Source organism: Phascolarctos cinereus, unplaced genomic scaffold (genome assembly GCF_003287225.1).
Source record: "Phascolarctos cinereus isolate Bilbo 61053 unplaced genomic scaffold, phaCin_HiC Scaffold_5;HRSCAF=322, whole genome shotgun sequence".
In the NCBI taxonomy this organism is placed as follows: domain Eukaryota; kingdom Metazoa; phylum Chordata; class Mammalia; order Diprotodontia; family Phascolarctidae; genus Phascolarctos; species Phascolarctos cinereus.
This window is the reverse complement of record NW_027555958.1, coordinates 33910542-33936833: the sequence shown is the minus strand read 5'-3', so window position 1 is coordinate 33936833 and position 26292 is coordinate 33910542. Positions and strand designations below refer to the sequence as shown.

Here is a 26292-nt window from a genome sequence, read left to right as displayed (position 1 = left end):
CAGGCCACTCCAGCCGCGGTTGGACAGTTCTCAGTGCTGAGGTTCAGGATAGAATGCTTATTGATTTGGTCTGAGAAGGAGAGCCAAGGAAGGACCCAGGTGAGGCTGGGAGATGGAGGCGCTGTCGTCAGGCAAAGTCTAACTCTAACCTCTGTGGAATTTCCCAAAGAAGTCCTATTGGAAAGGGGCAAAGCAGAAGAGGAAGGCAGTTTTTCCGGGTGCCCGGCTTGGATCTGGGAGGCATTGAAATTCAGAGGCCGAAGTCCCGAGACAAAGATCATAATGAGACAGGAAGGTGGCATAGGAAGGAACCCATTTGCATGACAATGAGCAGAGCCCAGAATAGAAAGCTGGAGGGATGCAAGGGTGAGGTTGGCAGCTGAGCTGTTTTCTCTCTCAGTAGACCACCAGGTCCATGCAAAAGGAGAGAGGAGAAGGAGGAGTGATGGAGAAATGCAGTGCACGGTCTGGGGAGAGAGCCGACGAGTTAGGGCAGGATGAGGTCTAAGGAGTGTGTAAACATGTGCTAGCTATGGCATCTGAACTGGCCAGGCCAGACTTTGGCCTCTCCTCCCCTCCCCTCCCTCCTCTTCTCACGCCTGAGAGCTGAGATTTATACTTGTTTTCTAGTTTCCCTCTCACTCTTCTCCTTTGCTTGGGAACTGACGAGAAGGGCAGGATGGCCACGACCCACTGGGAGCTGTACGATGCCATCGTGATTGGGGCTGGCATTCAAGGCTGTTTCACTGCCTATCACTTCACCAAAAATAAGAGAAAAGTCCTTCTTCTGGAACAGGTAATGTCTGCCCCCTCTGCTCAGGGATGTGCTGGAGATAGCTGATGCAACCACAGGAGAGCTGATGGTTACATTTTCAGTGTATTTATACTTTGGGCATCAGCAAATGTCAGAAATTTGGGATGGGTTTATTGTTTTTTGATTGTCTAGACCAGGGGTGGGAAACCTTTCCATGTTGGAAGGTCACATGAATATTTGGCTATAAACAAATCAAGTAAAAATATAAAAGATGAACAAAAATGTATTAATAAAAATAAAAGGATTTGTTTTGTAAAATTTGGATTCAGTTAAAAGGCCACACTTAAGGACCTAGAAGGCCACATGAAGGTCTACATTTTAGAAAGTGGTGGAGAAAATGTTTGTACTGCAGATTAAGCTTAAAAGTATGTCCTGTGATCATTCCACCCCAGAACTGCTTATTAAACATTTATTGCTCAGTCATGTGACTCTGTGTGCCATGGACTTTGTCTATGGCCAAAGTTGTCTTGGCAAAGATACTAGAGTGGTTTGCCATTTCCTTCCCCAATGTGTCCTTATTTTACAGATGAGGGACTAAGACAAATAAGGGTTAAGTGACTTGCCTACGGTCACACACCTAGTGTCTGAGGGTGAATTTGAATTCAGACCTTCCTGTCTCCAGGTCCAGTGCTCTAACCACTGTACAACCTAGCTGCCCTAACTGTTTCCTAGGTACCAAGCCTAATCCTAAGCAATTTTCCCTTCCTGGGAGGAAATCAGGGGACCAGGTCATGTGACCTGTTGGGGAGATTAGAAGGCTAGCACTGGAAGGGATCTTAGAGGGCATCTAAATATGAAGGAGTGGCTAGCTTTGGAGTCAGAAGACCTGGGTTCAAATCCTGACTGCCACTTCTTACCTCTGTGACCTTGGGCAAGTTATTTCCCCTGTCTGGGCCTCAGTTTCATTCTCTGTAAAATGAGGCAGATGGATTAGGTGACTGTAAAAATACTTTCCAGTTCTAAATCCATGCTTTCATGAACCTCTTGGATTTTAAAGACAAAGAAATTGAAGCCCAGAGAAGGAAGGATTAGGAGATAAAGCCAAGATTCAGGTGAGTTCACTGACTCCAGAGCTAGCATTCTTTCCACTCTAGGGTTCTTTCTCCCACGTAGATGACAGGGGTAATGGGTCAGCAAAGTAGGACTATAGCACCCAGAACACGTGGGCCTGAGCTATGATTCAAAATAAGTAATGATGGTCGATAGCTCATGTGCCCAGTGTCTACATTACATAACCTCACTTGTAAAATGGTAGGCAGGAGATAGAATGTGATGGGACTGAATGATGTCTAAGGGCCCTTCCCTTTCAGCTCGAAATCCCGTAATCCTATGAACCTGTGCAAAGTCCTTGCTCATCTGTATCCCCAGTATTTCCTCCCTAATTCTTGACTCTAAGTCCTGCCCTTTGCCATCTTCCATGCTTGGGTCAGATTGGACCGGCTCAGCTCAGTTTGATCGGGACCGACTTTGACTCAGGACACTCCTGTGGAGGTGGGGAGTCTTTCTCAGGAAGACTTTGTACACTACTGGGGAGATGCCTTGGCATAGCTGCCATGTCTCAGGCTGGCGAAATTGCCTATGTCCCTGCTGGCTTTTGATGGGAAATTCTAATCCCCTTGTTGACAACCCCAAGCAAAAAAAAAAAAAAAAAAAAGAACTCCTCTCTGGGCTCCTCTCCTTAAAGGGCAGGAGAAAAAAATCTGTGTAGTGAGTACAGTGGACATGCCTCAATGTCATGGGAGACTCAATCTGTAGCCTACCTGTCCTTTCTAGGACCTACCAACTCTAGTAACTTCATGGCTTCTTAGCACTGTCTCTTTCATTCTCTTGTCACCATTAAGGGCTCATTGGAGATTTACTTATTTTCATAATGAGGTTTAGTGATTGGAAAATTCTTATTTCATTACTCTTCTCAAAGCCTGAGGGTTTTTACTTTTCTGAGAAAAGAGATAGGGGAAAGAGGAGAAAGAGGCAGTCATCCTACTATCCTGTGGTTCATGTAGCTCCATCAAATGGAGAAATACTGATGAGTGAATCACTCAATTGAAGCACAAGCATTTATTAAACACATACTATATGCCAGGCATCGTGCTCCATGCTGGGGTTACAAAGAGACAAAAAATAAAAAGCTCCTGCCCTCAAGAAGCTTACATTTTATCAAGGAAAACAATGTATACATACATAAGTATGTGCAAAACACACACTCACAGATTCTAGTAAAGTGGGATCTGAGCCCAGATCTTCCTGACTTTAAATCCATATTCCTACCATCCATGTTGAACTCAAGATGCTTTGATTTGATCTGAAATGATTTTTGGAGGCCCTTTAAGACCCAACTAAGTACACCTTCCATGAGGTCTTTTCACATCCCTCCAGCTGTTAGTGCCTTCCCATCCAAAGTTACTTTGCGTCTGTTTTGTGTCTTCCATATACATGCATACATGCATACATGGTTATACCTATGTATTTGTGTATGTCGTTTCCCCTGTTACAATGTAAGATCCTTGTGGTAAGCATTATTTTGCTTTTATCTTTATATCCCCAGCACTTAACACAATTGCTGGCACATAGTAGGCGATTAATGAGTGCTTGTTGAGGGGCAGCGAGGTGGTGTAGTGGATAGATCACTGGCCCTGGAATCAGGAGGACCTGAGTTCAAATCCGGCCTCAGACATTTGATACTTAGCTGTGCAACCTTGGGCAAGTCACTAAACCCCAATTGCCTCACCCCCCCCCAAAAAAAAAGTGCTTGTGGATTGATTAACCCTTGCAAGAGAGAATTCTGGATTATGGACAGTGGGGCTTGAACACTAACATTACCACTGGAATCGGAAAGCAAGGAGACAAGAGAATATGGAGTTGGCAGCGGGGAGCATCCATAGAAATAGGAAGGCACCCCATCCCCACCCTCACTGTTCTCTGTCCCTGGGCCTGACTTCCACATGTCTCTAGTCTCCAAAGAATTCTCTGCATCCTTTGCCAAGACCTTAAGTGTGTCCCCGGAAGCTCATGTTTGAACCCAAAGAGGATGAGACAAAGAGATGGGGTGGGGGATGGAGTAAAAAAAAAAGGCAGCAGGAGAAAATGAAGGTTAGATGACACAGTGAAAGTGTTATCAGAAAGGAAAAGGGCAAACTATAACAGGCTGGAGCTTAGGGTAGTACAAATGAGAAACTTCTATCCTCAGAGTAAATGTAATTAAATATAGTAATGGGCTACCCAGAGAGAGGGTGAAAAGATTTGAAGAATGGGAGAGCGATTCTCATTTGAGTGGGATAGTCCTTCCTAGAAGCCTAGAGAGTGGAGACATGTACTCTCTAGGGAAAGGAGTAGCTGATGGGCAACAATTGCTTTTCTTCCTTTGTCTCTTTCCACTGATTCCCAGTTTTTTCTCCCTCATTCCCGGGGAAGCTCCCATGGGCACAGCCGGATCACCCGAAGGGCCTACCCTCAAGACTTCTACACCAAGATGATGGAAGAGTGCTATGAAATATGGGCCCAGCTGGAGAATGAGTCTGGGACAAAGTTATACAGGTTCACTGGATTGGGGGGTGGCAGGGTCTCCCTAACATGAGGGTCTTCTGACCAGGAGGGATTTTTTAGTGTGTGTGGACTAACAGGGGTTGGGATGCTAGATAGTGCTGGAAGGGACCCCAGAGGCCATCCAGTCGAACGCCTTTCCTTTTATAGATGAGGAAGTTGAGATCCAGAGAGGTGAAGGACTCACTCAAGGTCAAACATAGGATCATAGAACTAGAACTGGAAGGGACCCCAGAGGCCATCCAGTCCAACCCCCTCCTTTTAAAACAGACAAGGAAACCCAGGTCAATGGAAGTGAAGAGATGGCTAAATTCACAAGGTAGTAAGTGTCAGAGTCCAAATTTGAACCCAGGTCCTCTGACTCCCAGTCTAGCATTGTACCAGTCCCAACAACATGCTTAAACTTGATTCCCCAGGCTAGCAGAGTGGGTTTGGGGAAGCTGGGGGAGAGGCTGACTGAAGCTCTTGGTAGATATCTAGAGTTGGGCAAGATTGTCTAGCATCTGCCAGTACTCTGAGGAGAAACTCAAGGAAATAGGGAAGCCTGTTCCACCTTTGTTGAGAGGCGATGTGGAACAGTGTTGGAACTGAGCTTGAATCCTGCCCTCTGTGACCTTGGAAAGGTCTCTGAGCCTCAGTTTCTCACCTGTAAAATGGGGACAACAATAACTGCAGTGCCTGCTTCCTGGGGTTATTGTGGGGCTTAAATGAGATGTCTGTAAAGGTCTCACCAGATGTTAAGAGGCAGGGCTGGTGTAGTGAATAGAGAGCTGGCCTCAGAGTCAGGGAACCGTGCATGCAAGCTGTGCCTCTAATACGTACTGGCTGTGAGGTTGTGGACCAATCACTTCATCTCTCACTGCCCCAGCAGCTCCCTAAGGCTTTACACTTCTGAGTAGGTGTCTGTCAACATTGGTGGAGGAAGCTCCTCATGGGGGCTCCTGAAACTGATGAAATCCCAGGTCTGGTCCATGAACAAACAGGCAGACAAAAACGTTCATCATTATCACCAACACCGTGCAGTAGGATGCCAATTTATTAAACCCGGATTCAAGATGGATGATTCTGATTTCATTTTAGGTTTGCTGGCAGGCACCTGCTCTCATCACCCTCAACTCCATTCTTAACCTACACAGTTAATGCTGCCTAGTGCACAGAGAAAATCACATGGGATCAATTCACCCCATTTAACAAGGATTAATTAAGCACTTACTATTGGCCAGACACTGTGCTAGGCAACTGCACATAAAGAGAAAAACAAAGCTGTCCTTGCCCTCAAGGAGCTTACATTCTACTAGGAGGAAACATACATACAAATAAGCACACACACGTTTTTCCTGCATGTACGTGTGTGTGTATGTGTGTGTGTGTATTTCCCTTATATACGTTGTTATTGGCCATTGAGTCGTGTCTGGCTCTTTGTGACTCCATTTGGGGTTTTCTTGGCAAATATACTGAAGTGGTTTGCCATTTCCCTCTCCAGCCCATTTGACAGATGAGGAAACTGAGGCAAACAAGGTTAAATGACTTGTCCAGGGTCACACAGCTAGTAAGTTTCTGAGGCCAGATTTGAACTCAGGTCTTCCTGACTCCAGGCTTGGTGCTCTATTCGCTTTACCACCTAACTGCCATAAATACACACACACACACACATGCACACCTATGTATGCATGGATATAAGCACACACACACACATATACACATAAATATATGTGTATGTATGTACACACATATGCATGTATATAAACTATATAATATATACTATACTAGATATAATTATATAATATGTTGTGTGTAACTATATAATATATACTTATATAGTTGAGAAAACATGTATATAGATAAGTAACTCTATGACAGTGTTACTTATCAATATACATTTCTTTCCCTATAGATAGACATAGATATGGTTACTTACAGTAACTACTATATATAAGTAACTTGTAGTTTCTTTCATTATCTGCACATATATGTTGTGTGTATATACACATATATGTACACGTGTATATATACCTTAAAATTGTACTGAGAGTTTTGGAACATCCTCTGTACGTCTCCTTTTCTATGTGTGTATATGTATCTATATACATATATACACACATGCGCATATACATACATAGACACAAATACATACATATATGCACACACATACATATATGTATACACACAAAATAATTTCAGAAGGAGCAAGAAGAATAAGGGAAATCAGGAAAGATCTCTAGTAAACAGGTAAAACGCTTTTGGAATGCTTCCTCTGTGCCTGACACCTTTCAAATCACTGGGGATACAAACCTAAGTGAACAAGATAGGCAATGGCCTTAAGGAGCTTCTGTTCCAACGGGGGCAGAATTTGGAGACAAGGTTGATGGTGAGGAGGTGGAGATCAGAGAAAGCAGTGGAGCTAGGGAGAGGAGTGTGCCTGACCTGGGCCAGAGACTCCCTAATCAGGAGACGGGGTCTTAGGGCAGGGCTTGAAGGAGGGAGACCTTTGAGTTGAGCCTTAAAGAGAACTAAGGGTCACTCTCCTAAATCCCCGGCCACCTCAAGGCTGTGTGGTATAGTGGAAAGAGCATGGAATCTGGGCACTGTAAGGCTGTGCTCGGAACTCTGACTCTGCCACCCAAGGGAACTCTGGGAAAGTAATTTCTCCTCTATGGGCCTCAGTTTTCTCATCTCTAAAATGAGAGGATTGGACTAGCTGGCCTTGAGGGTCTTGTCTAATCAATCCACAAACACCAGGTGCTATGTGCCAGGCACTGGCTGTGCAGACAAGAACTATTTCCTGCCCTCAGAGAGTTTATATTCTACAGAGAGTATGAGGGGCTTGTATCTTATGAAGGAGATAAGGTATAAATACATAGCAAGGGGAATCTTGGTTCAGCCTTGCCCTGGTCAATAAGGCAAACCATGCTGATCACAAACTCACACAGCTTTCATAGCTAGGAGTGAATGACTTCCATATAAGGGCAAAACAATGCTGATTAGTACCCATGTTATGAGAAAATGGGTTTTATGCCACCTCAGCTCTTCCCCCATGTCTAAGTATGCATATGCAAGGATATTTGCAGGCCACCATTTTCTGAAGACACATTGTACTTGTACCCAAAGGTCAAGCAGGATTTAAACATGGAGTCACTAGGCTAACTTTGGGCATGCATGCACACGGGTGTGCAACACACACACAGAGGTTGTTGTAAGTGTCGTGGAGTCATTTAGTTGGCTGACTCTTCATCATCCCTCAAATCATAGCATGACAATACTGTCTGTGGGATTTTCTTGGCAAAGATCCTGGAGTGGTTTGCCATTTCTTTCTGCAATGGATTCAGGTAAACAGAGATTAAAGGATTTGGCCAGGGTCACACAGTTAGTGTCTGAGGATGGATTTGAATTCCAGTCTTTTTGACTCCAGGCTTAGCACTCTATCCACTAAGACATATAGCTGCTATACACACACACACACACACACACGCGCACACACACACACACACACACACACACACACACACCCCTTATCTTTATTTTTGTGTATGGGTAGGTATATGTGTATATACATATACACATATACATATATACATATATATTCTAAATCCTATGAGTGCGACAACTCATAGCTATTTATCAGGCCACTTCTGGCTAGAGGGGGATGGGCTTCTTTACTCGCTACCGCTCACCCTTCCACCACTGAGCTCTCAATCTGGGAGGGAGGCTGAGCCCATTTTCCAGCCTGAACTGTAATCACCCCTTCTTCCTTTTCTCTGAACTCCACACAAACTGCTGCTGCTCCCCCGACAGAGTGTCGGGTTTTAATGGCTAGGAAGCAAGAGGTTACCGCGCTGTTGCAAAAACACCATTAACTTAAGAACAAAACGAAAGCCATTATGCAAATACTGCCAGGGCAGCTAATTACAGATTTATTCCCACCAGAAGCGGCTAATGTGCCCAACACCAAATAAAAGGGCTCGTCCATCCATTGGGCTGGTGGGAGAAGCAGTGACTGATGGACAGCTCCCTCCTTCCCATCTTCCTCCATCTGTCTTGAGTACAGCGAACTTGTCCTAGACCTCAGAGGGTAAACTTATTCCTGAGCGAAAATGAGGTGAATAAGGATTTAGGTAGGGAATGGACGTCCCCAGTGTCCTTTCAGGGAAGCAGAGACTCTCAGAATTCTGTGGGATCTGAGAAGCCTAACTTTAAAGCTGGGGGGAATCTCAGAGAGGTAGAGGGTATATGGAATTCTGGGCTTGGAATCATTTCATCCTGTCTCTGACACTTACGAGCACCTGGGCAAGTCCCTTAACTTCTCTCTGCCTCCATTTCTGCATCTGTAAAATGGGGATAATAATAGCATCCCAGGGTTGTCGTGAGGAGTGCTTAGCACAGAGCCTGGCACATAGTAAGCACTCCATTAATGTTGGCTATTGGTAGTAATAGTGTTAATAATAGCCTTACAGAGTCAGAGTTGGAAGGGACCTCAGAGGCCATCTAGTGCAACCCTCTTGTTTTATAGATGAGGAAACTGAGACCCGGAGGGGTTCTGTGACTTGCTTAAGGTCAGAGTACAAATTTGAACCCAAGTACTCCTTTCATTGTACTGTACTGTATGGGATGCACCCCATTCACATCAGTTTTGACTGTTATTAATCTAAGCCATCGCTTGAAGGTCTCCCTGGGAGACTCCGTCAGGAAGAGTTTCCTTGAATTGAACCTAAATCGTCTTCTTGGCCATCCCCACCCCTTGCTCCATGGGGACTAGAAGGCCTTAACCTCCAAGTCCTTCATTCCACGTTCCTTACCTGTCATTACCTTACCTTGCTCTGGGGACGACTTGCAGAATAAACCTAATCTCTCTTCTTACACAACTGTCCTTCACATCCGAGAAGATAGCTACCTGGCCTGCCCTAAAGCTCTAGGCTGAGCGTTCCTGCTCTTTCAGGCAGCTAGCCAATCCCCTTCACACATAGTCTGACGTCCTGTCATCCGCCTGGTGGTCATCCTCCGACTGTAATCCGGCCTGTCAATGTCCTTCCATGTGGGCTCCTAGAAACGGACTCCGGGTGTGGTCTGGACACGGCTGGGTCTGCTGGACCTGTATGTCACCTTCTGTGGCTTTTGGGCCATCTTTGGCAGTGCTGGGCCCAGGGAGATGGAAGTAGGAGGGAATGAATAGGTGCCTGGAGCCAGAGGTTGAGGGCATGCAGGGGAAGGGGTCTGGAAGGAAGGAAGAAAGACAGGGGAGAGAAAGCAGACGAGGCTCTCCTTGGGTGTTTGGATCAGTCAGGAGATTTCCACCAAGGGCCCAAATTAACCTGAGAGTCTTTATCTAGAAGATCACAGAATTAGAACAAATCTCATTCTGAAATGGATGGATAAACTGTTCCATTCCCTTGTGTCTGGATAGGATCCCACCTAGACCAATCCGAGCCAATGAGACATTAACATGCTTTTAAAAAAGACAGTCAGACAGGCAATTTCACAACTACCTTGGATAATTCAGTCCAATGTCTTGAAATGCTCAGCGTCAAAAATGGGATGATTTATGTGAAAACGCTTAACAAAAATTTAAAAGCGCTAGCTGCAGGCCTTAGAATTCCCTGGATTCATTTCCCAGAGCACCAGCTCCTTCTTAGAACAGACTCAAGGAGACTGCTTCTGATTCTGTCTAAACCTTTTCTGATCAATCCTGGAACCCCAACTTTGGGCACATTGCCTCCTGACCTTCTGGACCACTGATCCTGGTCAAGGCCTCTGGGCTCAGAGATGAGAGGCATTACAGTACGGGGGAACAAAGCCTGGTTCTGGAGTCAGATGTCTTATACTTACTACCCATATGACCTTGGGTAAATCACAACCTCACTGGGGCTCACTTCGTCATCCGAAAAATGATAAGGCTGGACAAGGTGGATTCTGGGGTCCCTTCCAACTCTAGATTTCCATTTTATGACCCAGACTCTGCCTCTTACAATCTGCGTGACCTTGGGCAAATGGCTTCACTTCCCAAGGCCTCAGTTTCTCATCTATAAAATGAGGAGGTTTTAACCTCTAAGTCCTTAATTCCATGTCCCTTACCTGTCATTAGTAACTAATTTCCTTTTTTCCCCCCATATTATTCCTACTGCTAAATATTCCACATTTCAAGAGTGGGTTTTCTAGGGTTTATTTACTAAGGGAAAATGAATATACAAATTAAGAAATAACATTCCATGGTAAGGTAATTAGACATATGTGTAAAAGAAGAGTCTGAGCTTTGTAACCAGCTCTTCAGTTGAATTTCCCCAGGCTTGGCCCACTGCCCTTTCTAAGCTGGGAGAGGCCCTACATCACTTCAACCAGCTCCCTCTTCGTCCTGAGCTCCCTGGAGAGAATGTCTTCTGACCTTGGAATACTCACCCAACCTCCAAATGATTTGTCTATCTGGACTATACAGTCCATTTTAGGACCTCGGCCTCACTTCAGCCAGTCAGGAAGTCTTGGTTGGCCTAATCCCTGTCTTTCTTATTTTCCCCCTCCGGAAACTAAGAAAATGACAAAGCAGATAGCAGTGCTATGTACTGGTCTTGTGACCATACTCCTCATTTGGGATTCATTTTCCTTGTTTGTAAAAACAAAGGGGTTTGGATCAGATGGCCTCTGGTAGCCCTTCCGGGCCCTAAATCTATGATCTGTTACCAATAAAAATAATAGTTAGCACTTACATAATGCTTTAGAGTTTGCAAATCACTTTATACAATCATTTCATTTTGATGATTTTATCCTCACAACAACTGTGGGAGGTAGTGTTTTGCAAACCTGAGGGCATTATTTAAACATTAGCTATGATAATTATTGCCCCCATTTCTTTCTTTTTTTTTTTTTTTTGAGGCAATGGGGGTTAAGTGACTTGCCTAGGGTCACACAGCTAGTAAGTGTCAAGTGTCTGAGGCTGGATTTGAACTCAGGAATTGCCCCCATTTCTTCTTGGTCTTTCTGACTCCAGGCCCAGTGTTCTCTTCCATCGTACCACCTGTCTGTCTCTGGGGCCTAAAGCACTAGACGATCTCTCCTACAACAGTGTTGTAAAGATGGCTAGAATTATTACTGGTATGAGGAAGTCCTACCTCACAGTTAATTTAAATCTCTCATGCTATCACTTCAGGAGACTGAGAGGGAGCTCAGTCAAGTTGGAAACAGAGGCTTCCTGCCCTGTACGCTGTATAATCCTCAGATATCTCCCAGCACACTTTTAGGCTAAAAGTCACTCCAGATCCTTTCACCTTTTCCTCATACTTCATGTTTTCCAAGCCTTTCATTTCTAAATGTTTGTGCTTTTCTTCTGGATCCCTCCCTGGCCCTCCTCTGGTCTTCTGAAATGGGGGAGCCCAGAATGGACTGGAAATGCCTGCTCAGGGTCAGAGGACCTGGATTGTGATTCAGTTGTTTCAGTCCTGTCCAATTCTTTGTGACTCCATTTGGGACTTTCTTGGCAAAGATACTGAGGTGGTTTGTTGTTTCCTTCTCTGGGTCATTTTACAGCTGAGGAAACTGAGGCAAACAGGGTTAAGTGACTTGCTTGGGGTCACAGAGCTAGTAAGTGTCTCTGGCCAGATATGAGCTAAATTTATAATCCTATGTCCATATTTTCTCCTCTCTCTCCTTCCTCCATAGAACACAGGGGGCTTGCAGGGAGGGTCTATTTCTTCTGTCTTTCTATCCCCCGTCTGGACTGGCACAAAGTAGGCACTTGACTGTTGATTGATTGATAAATCTTATTATTTCTCTAAATGAGCTTCATTCATATTTAATATCAATAGTTTCTCAATGGACCTAGAGTCAGGAAGACCTGAGTTCAAACATAACCCCAGATACTTGCTAGCTGTGTGACCCGAGGCAAGTCATTTATCATCTGTCTGCCTCAGTTTCTCCAATTGTAAAAGGAAACCATATCCCCTACCTCCCAAGGTGGTTGTGAGAATCATATCAAGATAGTATTTGTAAAGTGCCTAGAACGGTGCCTGGCAGCGCATAGTGAGGGCTATGTAAACATTAGCTATTATTATTATTATTATTATTATTATAGCACTGAACATAGTGCCTGGCAAATCACTTAATCTTTCTTTGCCTCAGTTTCCTCATCTGTATGGGAATAATAATTGCACCTACCTCCCAGGGCTGTTGTAAATAGTTGTAAAGGGTTTCACACAGTGTCTGGAACATAGTAAGCACTTAATAAATGCTTACTTATTGATCAACCTTAGTGAGACAGTTCTGTTGCTTTTTAAAGCTGGCACGTAGAGAGAGGCCCTCAATATAAAGGCTTGTTGAATGGGATAAGGCCTGGACCTGTGATTTCCTTAGCATAGAGAGCTCTCTGGTGAGGAAGTTCCCTTTGCTAATTCAGGTCAGTGTCTTCTTGGCAAATCTGGTTCTGGAGCATTGAGAGATTGACAGGACTCTCCTGGGGTCATCCAGCCAGTGTGTGTCAGAGGGGGAGCCCAAGTCCTCCTGACTCTTCTCTGTTATGTCAGGCTTCTTTCGTTGAATGAGAGAATGAATGGATAAAGCCCACTAAGAATCCTCAGCTGGGGTAGCCCCTCTCTCTACCTCCACTGCCCATTCCCAGCTGTGGGTGGGGCCGGGAGATCGGCCCTCCTTACCTCGCTCAGAATCCTCCAGCCCACCAATGGGGACACGGATATCATCAGTGCAAGCCCAGGCTCTGTGATGTGTCCCCAGGCAGCAGAGACAGAGAGAAGAAGCCCCAGTTCTTGTCGGCAGCCCCGCCTTCTCCCTTTGAGGCCCACCATCCTGCTCCTGACCCGGCTGCCCCTGCTTAGCTGAGATATCAGACAAGATCACAGCCTCAAGCAGTACAGCTGGAGGCAGAAGCCGGTGGCTTCCTCTGTCTACAGAAGTGTCTGCCTTGTCAGCCGAGTCCCCAGCCCTAAGCAGTCTTTGTTAACTGATGCCACCTCATCCCGCTGAGCTGCAGAGGAAACAGAGGGAACAGGAGTCTCTCCAGAAGCTGGTGACAGCAGAGGCTGCGTTCCAACTCTCTTCTCAAGCCCCTTCCTTGAGGTCACTAATCAGTGATCAATCCATAAACATTTATTATGCACCTACTATGTGCCTGGCACTGTGTTAAGTATTGGTGGTACAAAAAGAGACAAAGACAGTCTCTGCCCTCAAGAAGCTTACAACTGAACAGGGGAGACAATGTGCAAACAAATACGTGCAAATCGAGCTCTACACAGAATAAATAGGAAATGAAAGCACTAAGAGGTGACCCCAAGATCTGGCTCTGTCCCTCATCCTCAATTTTATTCATTTCAACAAACTATAGGTGGACAGACTGAACTGGGGCCTAGGATGCAAGGAGGCAGGGGCAGGCCTGCCATAGAGGTATTTGAGGGTAGCCTGGGAGGCCAGGGCGTGAGTAGCCAAGGTGAGGATGTTCCCAAGCAAGTCAAATTGCAGGATTTTTGGTAGATATCAATCTTTCCCCTCCCCCAATAAAAGGTGTGCTCCCTATCCACCATCCCTGCCCCCTCACTCAGGGCACAGGTTTGAGGGGAATTGTTGCCCAGTTTCCAAAGAGCCCCAGGAAGATTGATCAGGATTCTAGCATGAGAGATGTGGGAGGAAATCGAACTCTTCTTTCATTGAATCTCTTCTTCGATTTTTCCTGCTTCCTTTCTGCTACTTCCTGCCCCCAGCATATGATTAAAGCACCTGGCTCTTGACCCTAACCAGTGACAAAGGTGTTAGCAGAATAAATGGGGGAGGGGGCGAGGCAGAGAGCAATGTGTGCATTGCCAAAGGACCCAGGTACAATCCCTAGTTCTGCTCTTTATGTCTCATGTGACTAAGACACTTCCTTTCCGAGTGCTACTCCATCTTTTGGAAAACGAAGCAATTAAAATCTTGAAGGTCACTTGCCATCCTGACATTCTATGATCTGGTCACAGGGGTGCTGTCAATCACTTTCTTGCTACCTGTTAGTAGGGAGAGAGGAGGATGGTTTATGCCTCAGTGAGGACAGATGAGGGTCAGGGGGAATCAGGAATGGCCTTTCTCCCACTCTACTCTCCATAATGCTGGCATCAATTAACCAATAACATTTATCATATGTGCCTGATGAATATAGGGGCTAGATTTAAGAGTTGGAAGGAAGATTAGAGTCCCCCAAACCAGCCCCTCATTTTTGTGGTTGTTCAATCATGTCTGACTCTCCATGACCCCATTTAGGATTTTCTTGGCAAAGATACTGGAATGGTTTGCCATTTCCTTCTCCAACTCATTTTTACAGATGAAGAACTGGGGCCAACAGGGTTAAATGACTTGCCCAGGGTCACACAGATACTGTCTGAGGGTAGATTTGAACTCATGTCCTCCTGACTCCAGGCCTGGCGCTCTCTCCACTATACCACCTAGCTGCCCTACACACATAAGTATATTCAAAGCAAGTACAGGGTAATTTCAGGGGAATCATGAGCAGTTAGTGGGGGTCAATAAAGGCCTAATGTAGGAGGTAGTTTTAAATGTAAGAGTTGAGTTTTGATAAATCGAAGTAAACTAATAAAATAAATTTTAAAAATGAGTTGAGTTTTAAAAGAAACTAGGGATCCTAAGAGTCAGAGGTGACGAGGGAAGGCACTCTTAGCATGGTGGACAGCCTAGGCAAAGGCATGGGGCAGAATGTGGAATTTCACATATCAGTGACAGTAAGCAGACCACTTTGGCTAGATGACGAAGCACTACCAGGACCTTCCTCTCCATGATGATTTTAGCTAGTCAGTCCCAGGTCAGCTACAGTGGCTCCTACACCAGCTGCCTAAGTTCCCTCCTCTCCCGCTCATCCAAAACTCAGTAACAGAGAGCTGAGCGGACAAGGAGTCCCAGGAAGCATGGGGACAAGAAATTAATGCAAAATGGGCAGCCTGTTTATTGGGCTCTAGGAAGGGCCATTAAGAAAATAAGCTCTTAAATGATTTTCAATCTGCCTCTGGAAATCATCTATCTTCATAGTGGAGTGGGGAGAGGTGGGGGGAAGCTGGGCCTTCTCCGATCCCTGTCTTGATTGACTGGTTTCCAATTCTTTAGATATTTCCCACTGGAGTCTCTCACCTATCTCCCATAGTGACAAGTCTTTGCATTTCCAGGCAGTGTTTTACATTCATTTCTGATTTGTTTGTAATGGTCAAAAAAAAATCTCTCTCCAATCCAAGCTGTCTTCTCCAGCCGTGCACCATTTCCCCCAGGCCAAATAGCTCAGCCGTGATCTACGAAAAATGAGAATTTCCCAAACGCAGCTCCAGAATAGAGGAGCGGCAGGCATGGCCAATTCAGATGGAAAATTTCCCACTGTTAGATCAATAGCTGGGATAAGAAGTAAATGCCACGGGGGCAGAGAACTGGAGAGGAATGATTACAAATCATCGAGATGGCTGCACCATGGTGTGTGGGGGGGAGGGCATATGATTTCCTCTACCTTTTCATCTAATTTGGGAACTAGAACGACATCGGGCACTTCATAGTTCTACACTTTCCCACTGTTTAGTGGGATTCTTCTGATTCTTCTGATTCAAGAGAGTGTGACAGAGTGGGTAAAGGTTTAGACCTGGTATTAGCTACCAATTAATCAATCAATGACCGTTTATTAATCACCTGCCACATGCCAAGCATGGTGCTAGATGTTGGGCATACAAAGAGAAAAATGAAACCAGCTCTGCTTTCTAGAACTTCTGTTTTGTCATGAGGAACCCAGAAAGACCTTAGTTCAAGTGACAGTTCAGATGCCTGCTAGTTGAGTGACCCTGGGTGAGTCGTTTGATTTCTCTGAGCCTCAGTTAGTTAATCTGCAAAAGTGAGGAAGTTGGTAGTAGCACCTGCCCCACAGGGTTGTCAAGTTGTGAGGCAGCTGTGCTGTATTGTGAAGCTCTAATGAGATAATATATGTAAGGTGGTTCGCCAGCCCTAAAGCTGCGACGTAGAGTTGGGCTGTTACTGAAAACAGCCTAGCTTGGTAGAAAGAGCAGTTGCTTTGGATTAAGAGAATCTGGCTGAGAATACCCCCACACACATACACACACATATGTGTGTGTTTATGTAGAGGTATATATGCATGTATATGTATATATGTGGATTCTCTATATACACACATGCAGATTCTCTGTGTATATATACATATGCACATACATACATACATGCACATATATAGTTTTTAAATCTTTTAAAACCTGGCTTCATGACCCAGTTTGACTACTTAATACTTGGGTGGATGTAAGCAAGCTGTCCCCCCTCTCCAGGCCTCAGTTTTCTTAACTGGGAGTGAGGGGTGTGACTAGATGACGTCTCAGGTCCCTCCTGGCTCTAATCCTATAATTAGAGCCAACAATTAGACCCTTGGCAAGAGCCCAGGTGAGGCACCCTTCTCTGACTGGCCAAGCCCTCTATTCTCAATCTGGACTAGGAACCAAAGACTTTGTACAGTGACGCTGTAGCATGAAGAATTTAAGTCAGACACAAGGGCTCCTTAATGATCTCCAAAGCAAATGAGGGGCAAATGGAAGCCAGAATGGGGTGGAAATGTCTTCCTAGTTGCCTTTGCTGACCAGCATTGTAGACTTAGGCCCAGAAAGAACCTCAAAAGTCATTTTGTCCAATTCCCTCACAGCCCTGGAGGCTCTAGATCCTGTGTGACCTCTCTGGGCCTCAGTTTCCTCCTCTGTAGAATAAGAGGTTGTTGTAGATTGCCCTTCCAGCTCTCAACATAAGGTCCCATGATCCTAAGTCATCTATTCAAAGCCGTCATTTTACTGATGAGAAAATGGAGGCCCAGATAGTTAAGCAATTTGCCCAGGGTTCCAGAGGTGACTGGGGGGCGGGGGAGCTTTCTTCAGGGGGACCAACTTGAAGGAAGCATCTCACCTTGGGGTCACACATAGGAAGGGCTCATTTCTTTCTTCGTTCCGGCTGCTCTACTGTCTTCGAACCAATGAGCTTTGAAGGTGCAGAGAAAAGCCCTGTCTCTCTCTCCTGTCAGTGGTGAATGCCAGGGAGGCGGGGGCCATGGCAAATGAATTGGGCACACTGCGAAGCTCTGTGTATGACACCAGCCCCAGGGTCCTCACTATGTCCCTCCCCCTCCCCTGCCCTTCCCCATCTTCCCTTTAATCCCCCTGACCAGATAATGTGGGATTTGGAAGCATGTAATATCCGTGAGACTCCATTATAGGCTATTACCAGCTTTGTGCTCCGTACCTGGTGGATGTGCCAAGCTGACAGCGGTCACCAAGGCTGCTGGGACTGAGGGGTGTGTGGGGAGGATCCCCCTCCCCCCAGTGCCATTCCCCCTGCTCCTCCTGATCCCTTGCAGTCCAGCTCCTTCTCCGACCATTCCTACAAAAAAAAGGGGGGGGGAGCAAGAGACAATGCTGGAGAGAGAGAGAGAGAGAGGGAAACTGTCAGAGAGAGAGTCTGACAGACTGAGAAGGGAGAGCCAGCAAGCCGTGGAAACAGAAAGATTCGGGGAGAAACGATAATTGAAATCCTGAGCTGTGTATTGTCCTCCTAAAAGAGTTTCTCTTCTGACCCTCTAATTTTACAGAATAGGAAACTGAGGCCCAGAGAGGGGAAATGACAAGGTCAGACAACTAATTACAGTCAGAGAGCCTAGCTCTCCTGACACCTAGGCCACTCCCTGTACCCTTTCTATTATGAACCACAATGCCTCCCAGACACGCAGAGAGATGCGAGAGAGGAAACCAATGAACAATGAAAAGATGGATGTGTAGACAAGGAGGAGACACAATGGGACCCAGAGGGGGAAAGAAATAGAAAGAGAGACAGAGACAAAGAGATAGAGAGACAGAATGAGAGGCAGACAGACAGAGACAGACAGGCAGGCAGGCAGGCAGGCAGATAGAGACAGACAGGGACAGAGAGAGAGGCAGACAGACAGAGACAGAGAGACAGGTGAACAGATAGAGACAGACAGGGACACACAGGGACAGAGAGAGACAGAAACAGAGACACAGAGAGATACAGACAGAGAGACAGGCAGACAAGTGGAGACAGAGAGAGACAGAAACACAGAGAAACACACAGAGAGAGGTAGACAGACAGAGACAGAGAGAGAAGCAGACAGTGAGAGAGTGAGGGGAAGTGGGAGAAAAAGGGTCAAGTTAAGTGAGAAAGAGAGAGGCAAGAAGACAAAAGTGAAGAAAAGAGAGGACAAGGAATATGATGGCTGGTAGCAGGAGGCATTGTGCTAGCTGTGAGGTCATGGTATTAAAAGATAAAATACTTTGATGTTATACAATGGTATACATATATTTTATGCATTTCTGAGTTTCTAACTACTTCTTAGAGCAGTTAGTGGAAAGAGCATTGAATTTGGATTCCAAGAACCTTGGATTAAATTGTGGCTCTGGGTGACCTTGGCTAAGTCACTGTCCTTCTCTAGAAAATGCAAGGCTTGTACTAAACTTCCTCTAGATTTCCCTTCCCCCTCTAGCTTTAGGATCCTCAGACCCTAACCATGTCCAATTGTCTTTCTCTCCACAGGCAGACAGGATTACTGATACTGGGAAGGAAGGAAGAAGCAGAGTTTCGCACCACGCAGGACAACTTGTCTAAGCATGGTGTGGAACACAAGTATTTCAATTGGGAAGAAATGAAGAGACGTTTTCCAAATATTCAGTTGCCCCCGGGACATGGGGGAATCTGGGAGTCATCTGGGGGTGTCCTGTGTGCTGACAAGGCACTGAAGGCCCTGCAGGTGATACCTTACAAGATCAGGGTGGTGGAGGGAGACAGGGAAAGGGTTGGGAGTTGGAGGAGGGTTGGGGGGCCAGGGAGAACCCTCTCAGACCCAGTGTTCTAGGGAAGAGGGTGATAGATTTAAGTATTGGGTACCAATCGGCTCCCACTGGACAGTACTGCTATTACCAGGATGAAGGCCATTCCCTGAGAACATGGGACTGAGGTGACTGGATGATGTAAGGGGCATACCTTTCATAATCAATGACACAGCATTGTGTCATAATCAGTAGACATGGCAGAGGGATTTGTGATTTCGAGCTCTCTTGCCAGTCCAGGATAGGACTGTCCCTTACATCCCCGGCCTATCTATTGGGGTGAGCATCTTGTACTGGAAAGACCACCGTATTCAGAGTCAGATGACTTGGATTTTAATTCAGTATCCACCATTTTCAATCTATGTGACTGGGCAAATTGTTTATTAGACGGAGGAGTGAATATCAGATCAAGAGCTCTTAACCTGGGGTCTCAGAACTTGATTTTTAATATATGTGTATTTTGATAGCTGTATTTCAATAGAATTGTTTTCCTTTGTAATCCTATGTATTTTATTTTATGCATTTAAAAACATTATTGTGAGAAGGGGATCATAGGCTTCATCAGACTACCAAAGAGGGTCTTTCTAAAGGCTCTTCTAGGCTCCCAATCTATCATTTTTTTCCCTCTCCCCTGCCCCTCCCTTTTCCTCCCCTTTTTAGGATTTAATCAGACAGCTAGGAGGCGTGATCCATGATGGGGAGAAAGTAACAGAGATAAAACCCGGGTTCCCAGTTACCGTGACAACCACCACCAGGACCTATCAAGCCAAAAGCCTGGTAATTACTGCAGGTCCTTGGACTAACCAGCTTCTCCTCCCCCTGGGAATACAACTGCCTCTGCAGGTAAGTGGGGACAGCCCCATACGGCACAGCCTGGGCAGGGGAGGGAGGGGAGGTGGGGAGCAGGGGAATGGAGACTGGGCCTTTGGCACAAATGGCCCAGAGCCTGAAAGACTCTTGGGCATCAATCAGTCAGTGCACAAGCATTTACTGCACACTTGCTCTGCGCCATGCCCTGTAAGGGTAATTGCTAGAGATACAAAGAAAATGCAAATGTAGTCCCTGCCCTCGCAGCGTTAACAATTCTACAAGGTACACAACATGCACATATATCAGTGCATACAAACTACAGTTATCCCTTCCACATCTCGGGGGCTAGGGTGCAGCGCCCCTGTGATCTGGAAAATCCGCCTAAAATTTTTTACCAGAGAAGTTTAATTTTTTTCTTTTTCTTTTATGGGATGTTTACAGCACTTATTGTAAAATTTGGGTTAAGTATTTGGTCATATTTTAACTTTAAAAAAGAAATTGTGTATATTTAGAGTATTAAAAGATAAAATACGTTGATGTTATATAATACTATACACATATTTTTTGCATTTCTGAGTTTCTAAACCTTTTCTGTGTCAACATGTCAGCTGTGGCTTCTGCAAAACTCCCCTCAAATTCTTAACTTCTTACCCCGACCTACAATATATTGAAATTGAGATGGAGAAAGTCACCATGCGAAAGGGATAACTGTATATGCAAAGGAATGTTGGGAGGGAGGGCACCAGCACCTGAGGAGGTTAAAATAGGCTTTGTTTAACAGATATTGTTAACCCAGGATCTAGGAATGTGTTGGTTTTTTATTGATAACTTTCGATAGAATTGGTTTCTTTTGTAACCTTATTTATTTATTTTATTTTATTCATTTAAAAACATCATTGTGAGAAGCAGTCTGTAGGGTTCACCAAACTGTCTGCCCAAGAGGTCCAGGACACAAGTTGAGGACCCCTATTTAGAAGGATGTGCTTGAGCTGATTTTTGAAGGGAACCAGGGATTCTGAGAGGAAGAGGTGAGGAGGAGGGATGTTCTAGGCATGGGTGATGGTCAGTGAGTGTATTTTGATAGTGAATGAAGGAGCCTCCTATGGTCAAGCTGATTTGTTGTGGAAGATTTTAGGGGAAAGAAAGGAACAAGAATTACCCAAGGAAAAGGGAGGTTGCTATTTGCACCAGTGGAATACCTATACTAGTGAGATCAGGGAACCACCTCAGTATATAATTCATTTCAATTCTATAAGCATTTACTACTATTTATGCAAACAGAGGCATATAAGTTTAGAGTCCAAAAGTCAGGCCCCATCTACGAGAGGCTTGCCACCACATCTTTATGCCTTTCGTGTTCTCTCTCTCCCTGGAAGCAACTGCTTCAGGTTTTCCCCCTTTCTCTACCATCTCTCTCTTCCCTTCCTCTCTCTTAGACCCTTCGGATCAATGTGTGTTATTGGAAAGAGAAGGTCCCCGGGAGCTATGGAGAGAACTTTCCTTGCTTTGTGGTGGTATTCCCAGACCTGATTCCCCACCACATCTATGGGTTGCCTGCTGGAGAGTACCCAGGGCTAGTGAAGGTGAGTAGGAAGGCAGAACAGAATGATTCTGCCATTCTGGTAGGACTGAAGCCACTTCTATCAATACTTTCCTTTTCTGTGTTATCCCCACGTCCATCAGCAGTGGCAGCAGACCGTGTCATTACCCACAGAAGCCATGCCTGTCTATCCTGGGGCTCTGTTACCAGGACCTTCTCTCCCAGAGTCTCAAAGGATGGGGCATGGCTCCAGACACAGGTGGCCAAAGGATGGACATCTAGATATCTCCCTCTGGCTGCAACGAGAAGGACTCATGTCTTGTCCTATCATATGAAATAGAATCATAGCTTCAGAGCTGGAAGGGACCTCAAAAGTCATCAAATCCAACACTCATTTGAGAGAGGAGGAAAGCAAGGCCCAGTGACTTGCCCAAAGTCACACAGCTAGTAAATGCCTGAAATGGGATTTGAACTCAAGTTTCCCAATGCTCTATCCACTACTTCAGGCATTAGAATTTAGAGTTGGAAGGGACCTTACTTAGCTCTTTGCTGCAGTGGAAAGAATCTCAGTTCCAGAGGGCAGGGAACCTGGGTTCAAATCCTAACTTTGCTCCTTACTTCTTCTATGACCTGAGACAAATCTCTTTGTGTGTAACATGAGGGGGCGAGGCCCGATGATCTGAAGATGCCTTCCGGATCTCAATTATTAACCCCCTAAGGTCCCTTCCAACTTTAAACATTCTTTGATGCCCCTCGTTTTAGCAGGGTGGAGATGGAGGATCAGAAAAATTAAGTAATTTGCCCAGGGTCAAATAGCTAGTAAGAATGGAGTCAGGATTAGAACCCAGGTCCTCGGGGTGCCAGATCCAGCTGTCTTCCCAGTGTGCCACATTGCTTCTCCAGTGTTGTCATTGTGCTGCCTGTGTGTGTGTGTGTGTGTGTGTGTGTGTGTGTGTGTGTGTGCAATTCAGCCTTTGGCCCCTGCCTGGGTTGGGGCAGCTCCAGCCCTTCAGCTGGGTGGGATCTGCATGGGAGGCGGACCCTCTTCGCTGAAGCCAGCCCCGATTGGGTGCCAGATCTGTTATCACTATGGTAACAAAGCCGACCCAGATGAGAGGGACTGCCCCTCAGCATCTCCAGACGTAGCAGATGTCCGGATCCTCAGCGGCTTTGTGAGAGATTGCTTACCCGGCCTGCAGCCTCAGCCTGCCATAATGGAATGCTGCATGTACACGGTAAGGGGTCTGCGAGGGCCCCGTCGGGGGCCCTGGAGTCGGGGCTCCCTCCTGAGGAGAAAGGGTGAGAGGCAAAGGCTGGGCTTCACTGACCTTGTTTAGCCCCCTAACATCTGACAGTGACTTAATCCCTCTGGCCCTCTGCTTTTCTGTACCGGAGGGAGGCAAGCAGGGGATGACTGCTATCTATCATTAATAAGCCAGGGCCAGCCCTGACGGCCCCTTCCAGCATTCTCCCGAGCTCCCATCCAGGATTGATGGGTAAGCTGCCCAGCTGGGCATGTCTTAGGGACATGGAGAGGTGACAGCTGTCACCACGGCCTGAAGCATCTCGATTAGTTAGCTGATGAGCATTTACTGTGCACCTACTGTGTACAGAGCCTTATATTAGCAGACAGACAGATGGTCACACAGGGAAGTTTGGCAAAGTTAGCGAAGATGGTGGGGATAAGAAATCCTGCACTGCCCGAGGTAGTCTGAAATCTTCTGCTCCAGAAAATAACCTAGCCCACCCCCTCTTCCTGCAGAATCAAACACTGCATTTCCCTCTACCATCCCATGCCCTGTAATGACTTCAGCAGCATTTACTCTACATGTGATTCTTACAGAACACCCCAGACAAGAATTTCATTTTGGATCGGCACCCAAAACATGCCAATATTGTCATTGGGGCTGGATTTTCAGGTGAAGTTGGAAGAAGGGACTGGGGGAGAGGATTGGGGTGATTCAGAGAGGGTGGAGGAGTGGCCTGTGTTTTGGCCCGGTGTCAGGAAGAGTGGCATTCTCCAAGGCATTGAACTGGGAAGTTGGGCTCTGAGGGCGCAGCGATGTAGGACAGCAGCACCTGGGCTCTGGGGTATCACCATGATGGACAGCAATCTCTGGCTGTGTCGGGGAGGGGGAAGGGAATATAGTCAGTTGATCATATAGGTAGCAGAAGACTACATTCCTAGGGAGCCCGTGTTTCTGAAAGCAGCTGGTGCTCTTTTCTCCTTTCCCTAGGACACGGCTTCAAGCTGTCCCCTGTGGTGGGGAAGGTCCTGTATGAGCTAAGTGTGGAGTCAACCCCGTCCTATGATCTGACTCCATTCCGAATTAGACGCTTCAAGCACCAGGACAAAGCATCTCTGTGACCTCCTGGTTAACATCTTCCTTCCTGAGTCTCCTGTGCTTAGCACAGTACCCGCACATAGTAGGCGCTTAATAAATGTCTTAGTTGATTAGTTGAAAACTCACTGATTAAAGGGAGACTTCCCAGGTTGAGGGACAGTGAGACGTAATTCATGTCTCCTATTCTACTTGATTGATCTAGGCTCACATCCCTCTGGATGACCACTTAATCCTGCCCCTAAAAGTAGTTCAGACGTCCTGGAGCTGGAAGGAAGCGATCTTGCACACCAATTTCTCAATAGGCAGAGGAGCAGGCCCAGAAGCCCATAGGAGTGGAGAGAATTTTCTTTTCTGTTGCTCTTTGAGAACAGAGACAATCCTCCAAAAGCAAGGCTGGCTTTGATATAGATTTCCTAGAGAAGGGAATGGGGGTGTACGCAAGGCTCCTTCTGAATACGCACTATGTTCTTCTCTTTGTGATTCCAGTACCTACACAAACAGAACAAAATAAATGCTTATTGGTTGATTGATACACATTTGGTATTTCTTTTTTTGTTTCCCATTGTTTCCCTCATTATAATGTAAGGTCCATAAGGGCAGGAACCAGTTCCTTTTTGCCTTTGTATTTCCAGTGCCTGGCATATGAAAAGAGCATAATAAATGCTCATTGACCGATGTCTAGGAGTTCTTTCCAGCTTTAGGATTCTTCATTTTCTGAAGACCCAGAAGTCATGGGATTGAGTCTCAGCTCTGCCACTTATTAGCTGTTGGCCTTGGACAAGTCACTCTCCATCTCTGGGCCTCAGTTTCCTCCTTTGTAAAATGATGCGGTCATACTCTATGACCTCTTAATCATCCTACTATTGAGTCCCATCCTCCTCCCCAACTCTGAAACACACAAAAACCTCTAAAATCGAGTCAAAGACTCAACGTGTGCTTAATTACATTTAGGTCTGCTGTTGGATTTATTCTCCGTGTGATCTAATTTCTATTAGGCTGTCAGTACCTCAGCCCCCCTCCCCCAGCCTCCCCATCACTCCCAGGCATTCTGCCCCTTCCTTATCCTGTCCCTAGCTCTGTTGAGAGGCCTGGCTCCCTGCTCCCTCTTAAGGTGCTTTGTCAGGTACTTATGGAGATGGAGCTGAGATACTGGAGAGAGATGCACTCGCTTAGAAACCTTACTCAATGTTTGAATGTTCAATGTGCCATTTTATATCATTAGGATCGTTCCCATTTAGTGAAACTGCGTGAGCTCAGGAGCTGGACCGTCTTGTGCTAATTGCTTTGGAAAGGAGGAAGGTCTTATCCACCCTGACTGGGGTGGGAGGGATGTGGGCAGGTGTTATAAATGGGAGAGCCATAGGTATAGGCAGAGCTAGATGCACCCAGATGGGGACCCCTAGGAGTTTGGGGCAACTAGATGTAGAGAGACAGCCAGGCCTGCGTCAGGAAGACCTGAATTCAAATCCAGCCTCAGACACTTACTAGCTGTGTGACCCTAGGCAAGTCACTTAACCAGGTTTGCTTCAGTTTCCTCCTCTGTAAAATGACCTGGAGAAGGAAATGGCAAACCACTTTGGTATCTTTGCCAAGAAAAACCCAAATGGGGTCACGAAGAGTCAGAGACAACTGAAAAACGACTAAACAATGAGAGTTAGGGCCAGTCCAAACCAGATAGAAAAATCAGGTTACACTGAGGAGAGAACAGAAATGGGAATCACTGGGGAAAGAGGTTCGTATAATCAAGATCACAGATGTAGAGCTGGAAGGGACCCTAGAGGGCATCTAGTCCAACCCCTTCATTTCACAAATGGAGAAATTGAGGCCCAGAGAGGGTACACAATTTGCCCAGGGTCACACAACTAAGTAGGGAGAGAGGTGAGATCTGGACTCCGAGTGTGTGGCTCTCTCTACCCGACCATACAGCTCAGAAAACAACGGATGACCAAATGACCTAACGTTTGCAAAGTCCATTGCAAACCTTAAAGTACTATGTAAATAGTAGCTATTATTAGTATCACAAGGCAATAGATTTAGAACTGGGAGGGACCTTAGGGGATGTCTAGTGTGACCCTTTCATTTTACTGCATCCCAGGGAGGTGCTGGGATTTGCCCCGGGTCACATGGGCAGTGAGCAGCAAAGGCAGCATTTGAACCTAGACCCTCTGACCCCAAGTTGAGTGCGCTCCATGACACTATGCCGAGGAGTCCAGTATGTGAAATTGAGCCAATGGGGAACAGAAAGGAGAGGGAGTTTATCGCATTGTTCTTGGGTCTACGACTTGATTATCCAGAGCCTATGAAGGATTGTAAGCTGGTACTGATTTTCTCAGAGGGTCAAAATGCAGCCTGTCCTGCCCATAATAATGAGTTTCTTTCCCCTTCATCAGCTTAGCTGGTTGCCACGCT

General features: G+C 46.0%; 1 protein-coding gene across 3 annotated transcripts; it reads left to right on the top strand.

The window, feature by feature from the left end:
* On the top strand, window positions 1-24415 carry PIPOX (pipecolic acid and sarcosine oxidase). 3 transcript variants are annotated; one of them, XM_078154791.1, is made up of 10 exons: window positions 1-99; window positions 631-796; window positions 4200-4348; window positions 18896-19109; window positions 19849-20031; window positions 21435-21581; window positions 22615-22773; window positions 23382-23457; window positions 23776-23965; window positions 24086-24415. In XM_078154791.1, exons 2-9 carry the CDS (start codon window positions 680-682, stop codon window positions 23904-23906), a joined length of 1176 nt encoding a protein of 391 aa, XP_078010917.1. In that variant the 5' UTR covers window positions 1-99; window positions 631-679; the 3' UTR covers window positions 23907-23965; window positions 24086-24415. The 3 variants fall into 3 exon arrangements, with proteins under 3 accessions (XP_078010917.1, XP_078010919.1, XP_078010918.1); XM_078154793.1 differs by lacking the exon at window positions 24086-24415 and having other exon boundaries at window positions 23301-23457; window positions 23776-23799; XM_078154792.1 differs by lacking the exon at window positions 1-99 and having other exon boundaries at window positions 578-796.
* Window positions 24416-26292: the final 1877 nt, after the last annotated feature.

What these genes read in the sequence shown, in the direction of transcription:
- PIPOX (XM_078154791.1), top strand. Translation starts at nt 680, where the DNA reads ATGGCCACGACCCACTGGGAGCTGTACGATGCCATCGTGATTGGGGCT. An exon ending in AAGTCCTTCTTCTGGAACAG is followed by an intron (nt 797 to 4,199) that starts GTAATGTCTGCC and finishes ACTGATTCCCAG; the next exon opens with TTTTTTCTCCCTCATTCCCG. An exon ending in AGGCACTGAAGGCCCTGCAG is followed by an intron (nt 19,110 to 19,848) that starts GTGATACCTTAC and finishes TCCCCTTTTTAG; the next exon opens with GATTTAATCAGACAGCTAGG.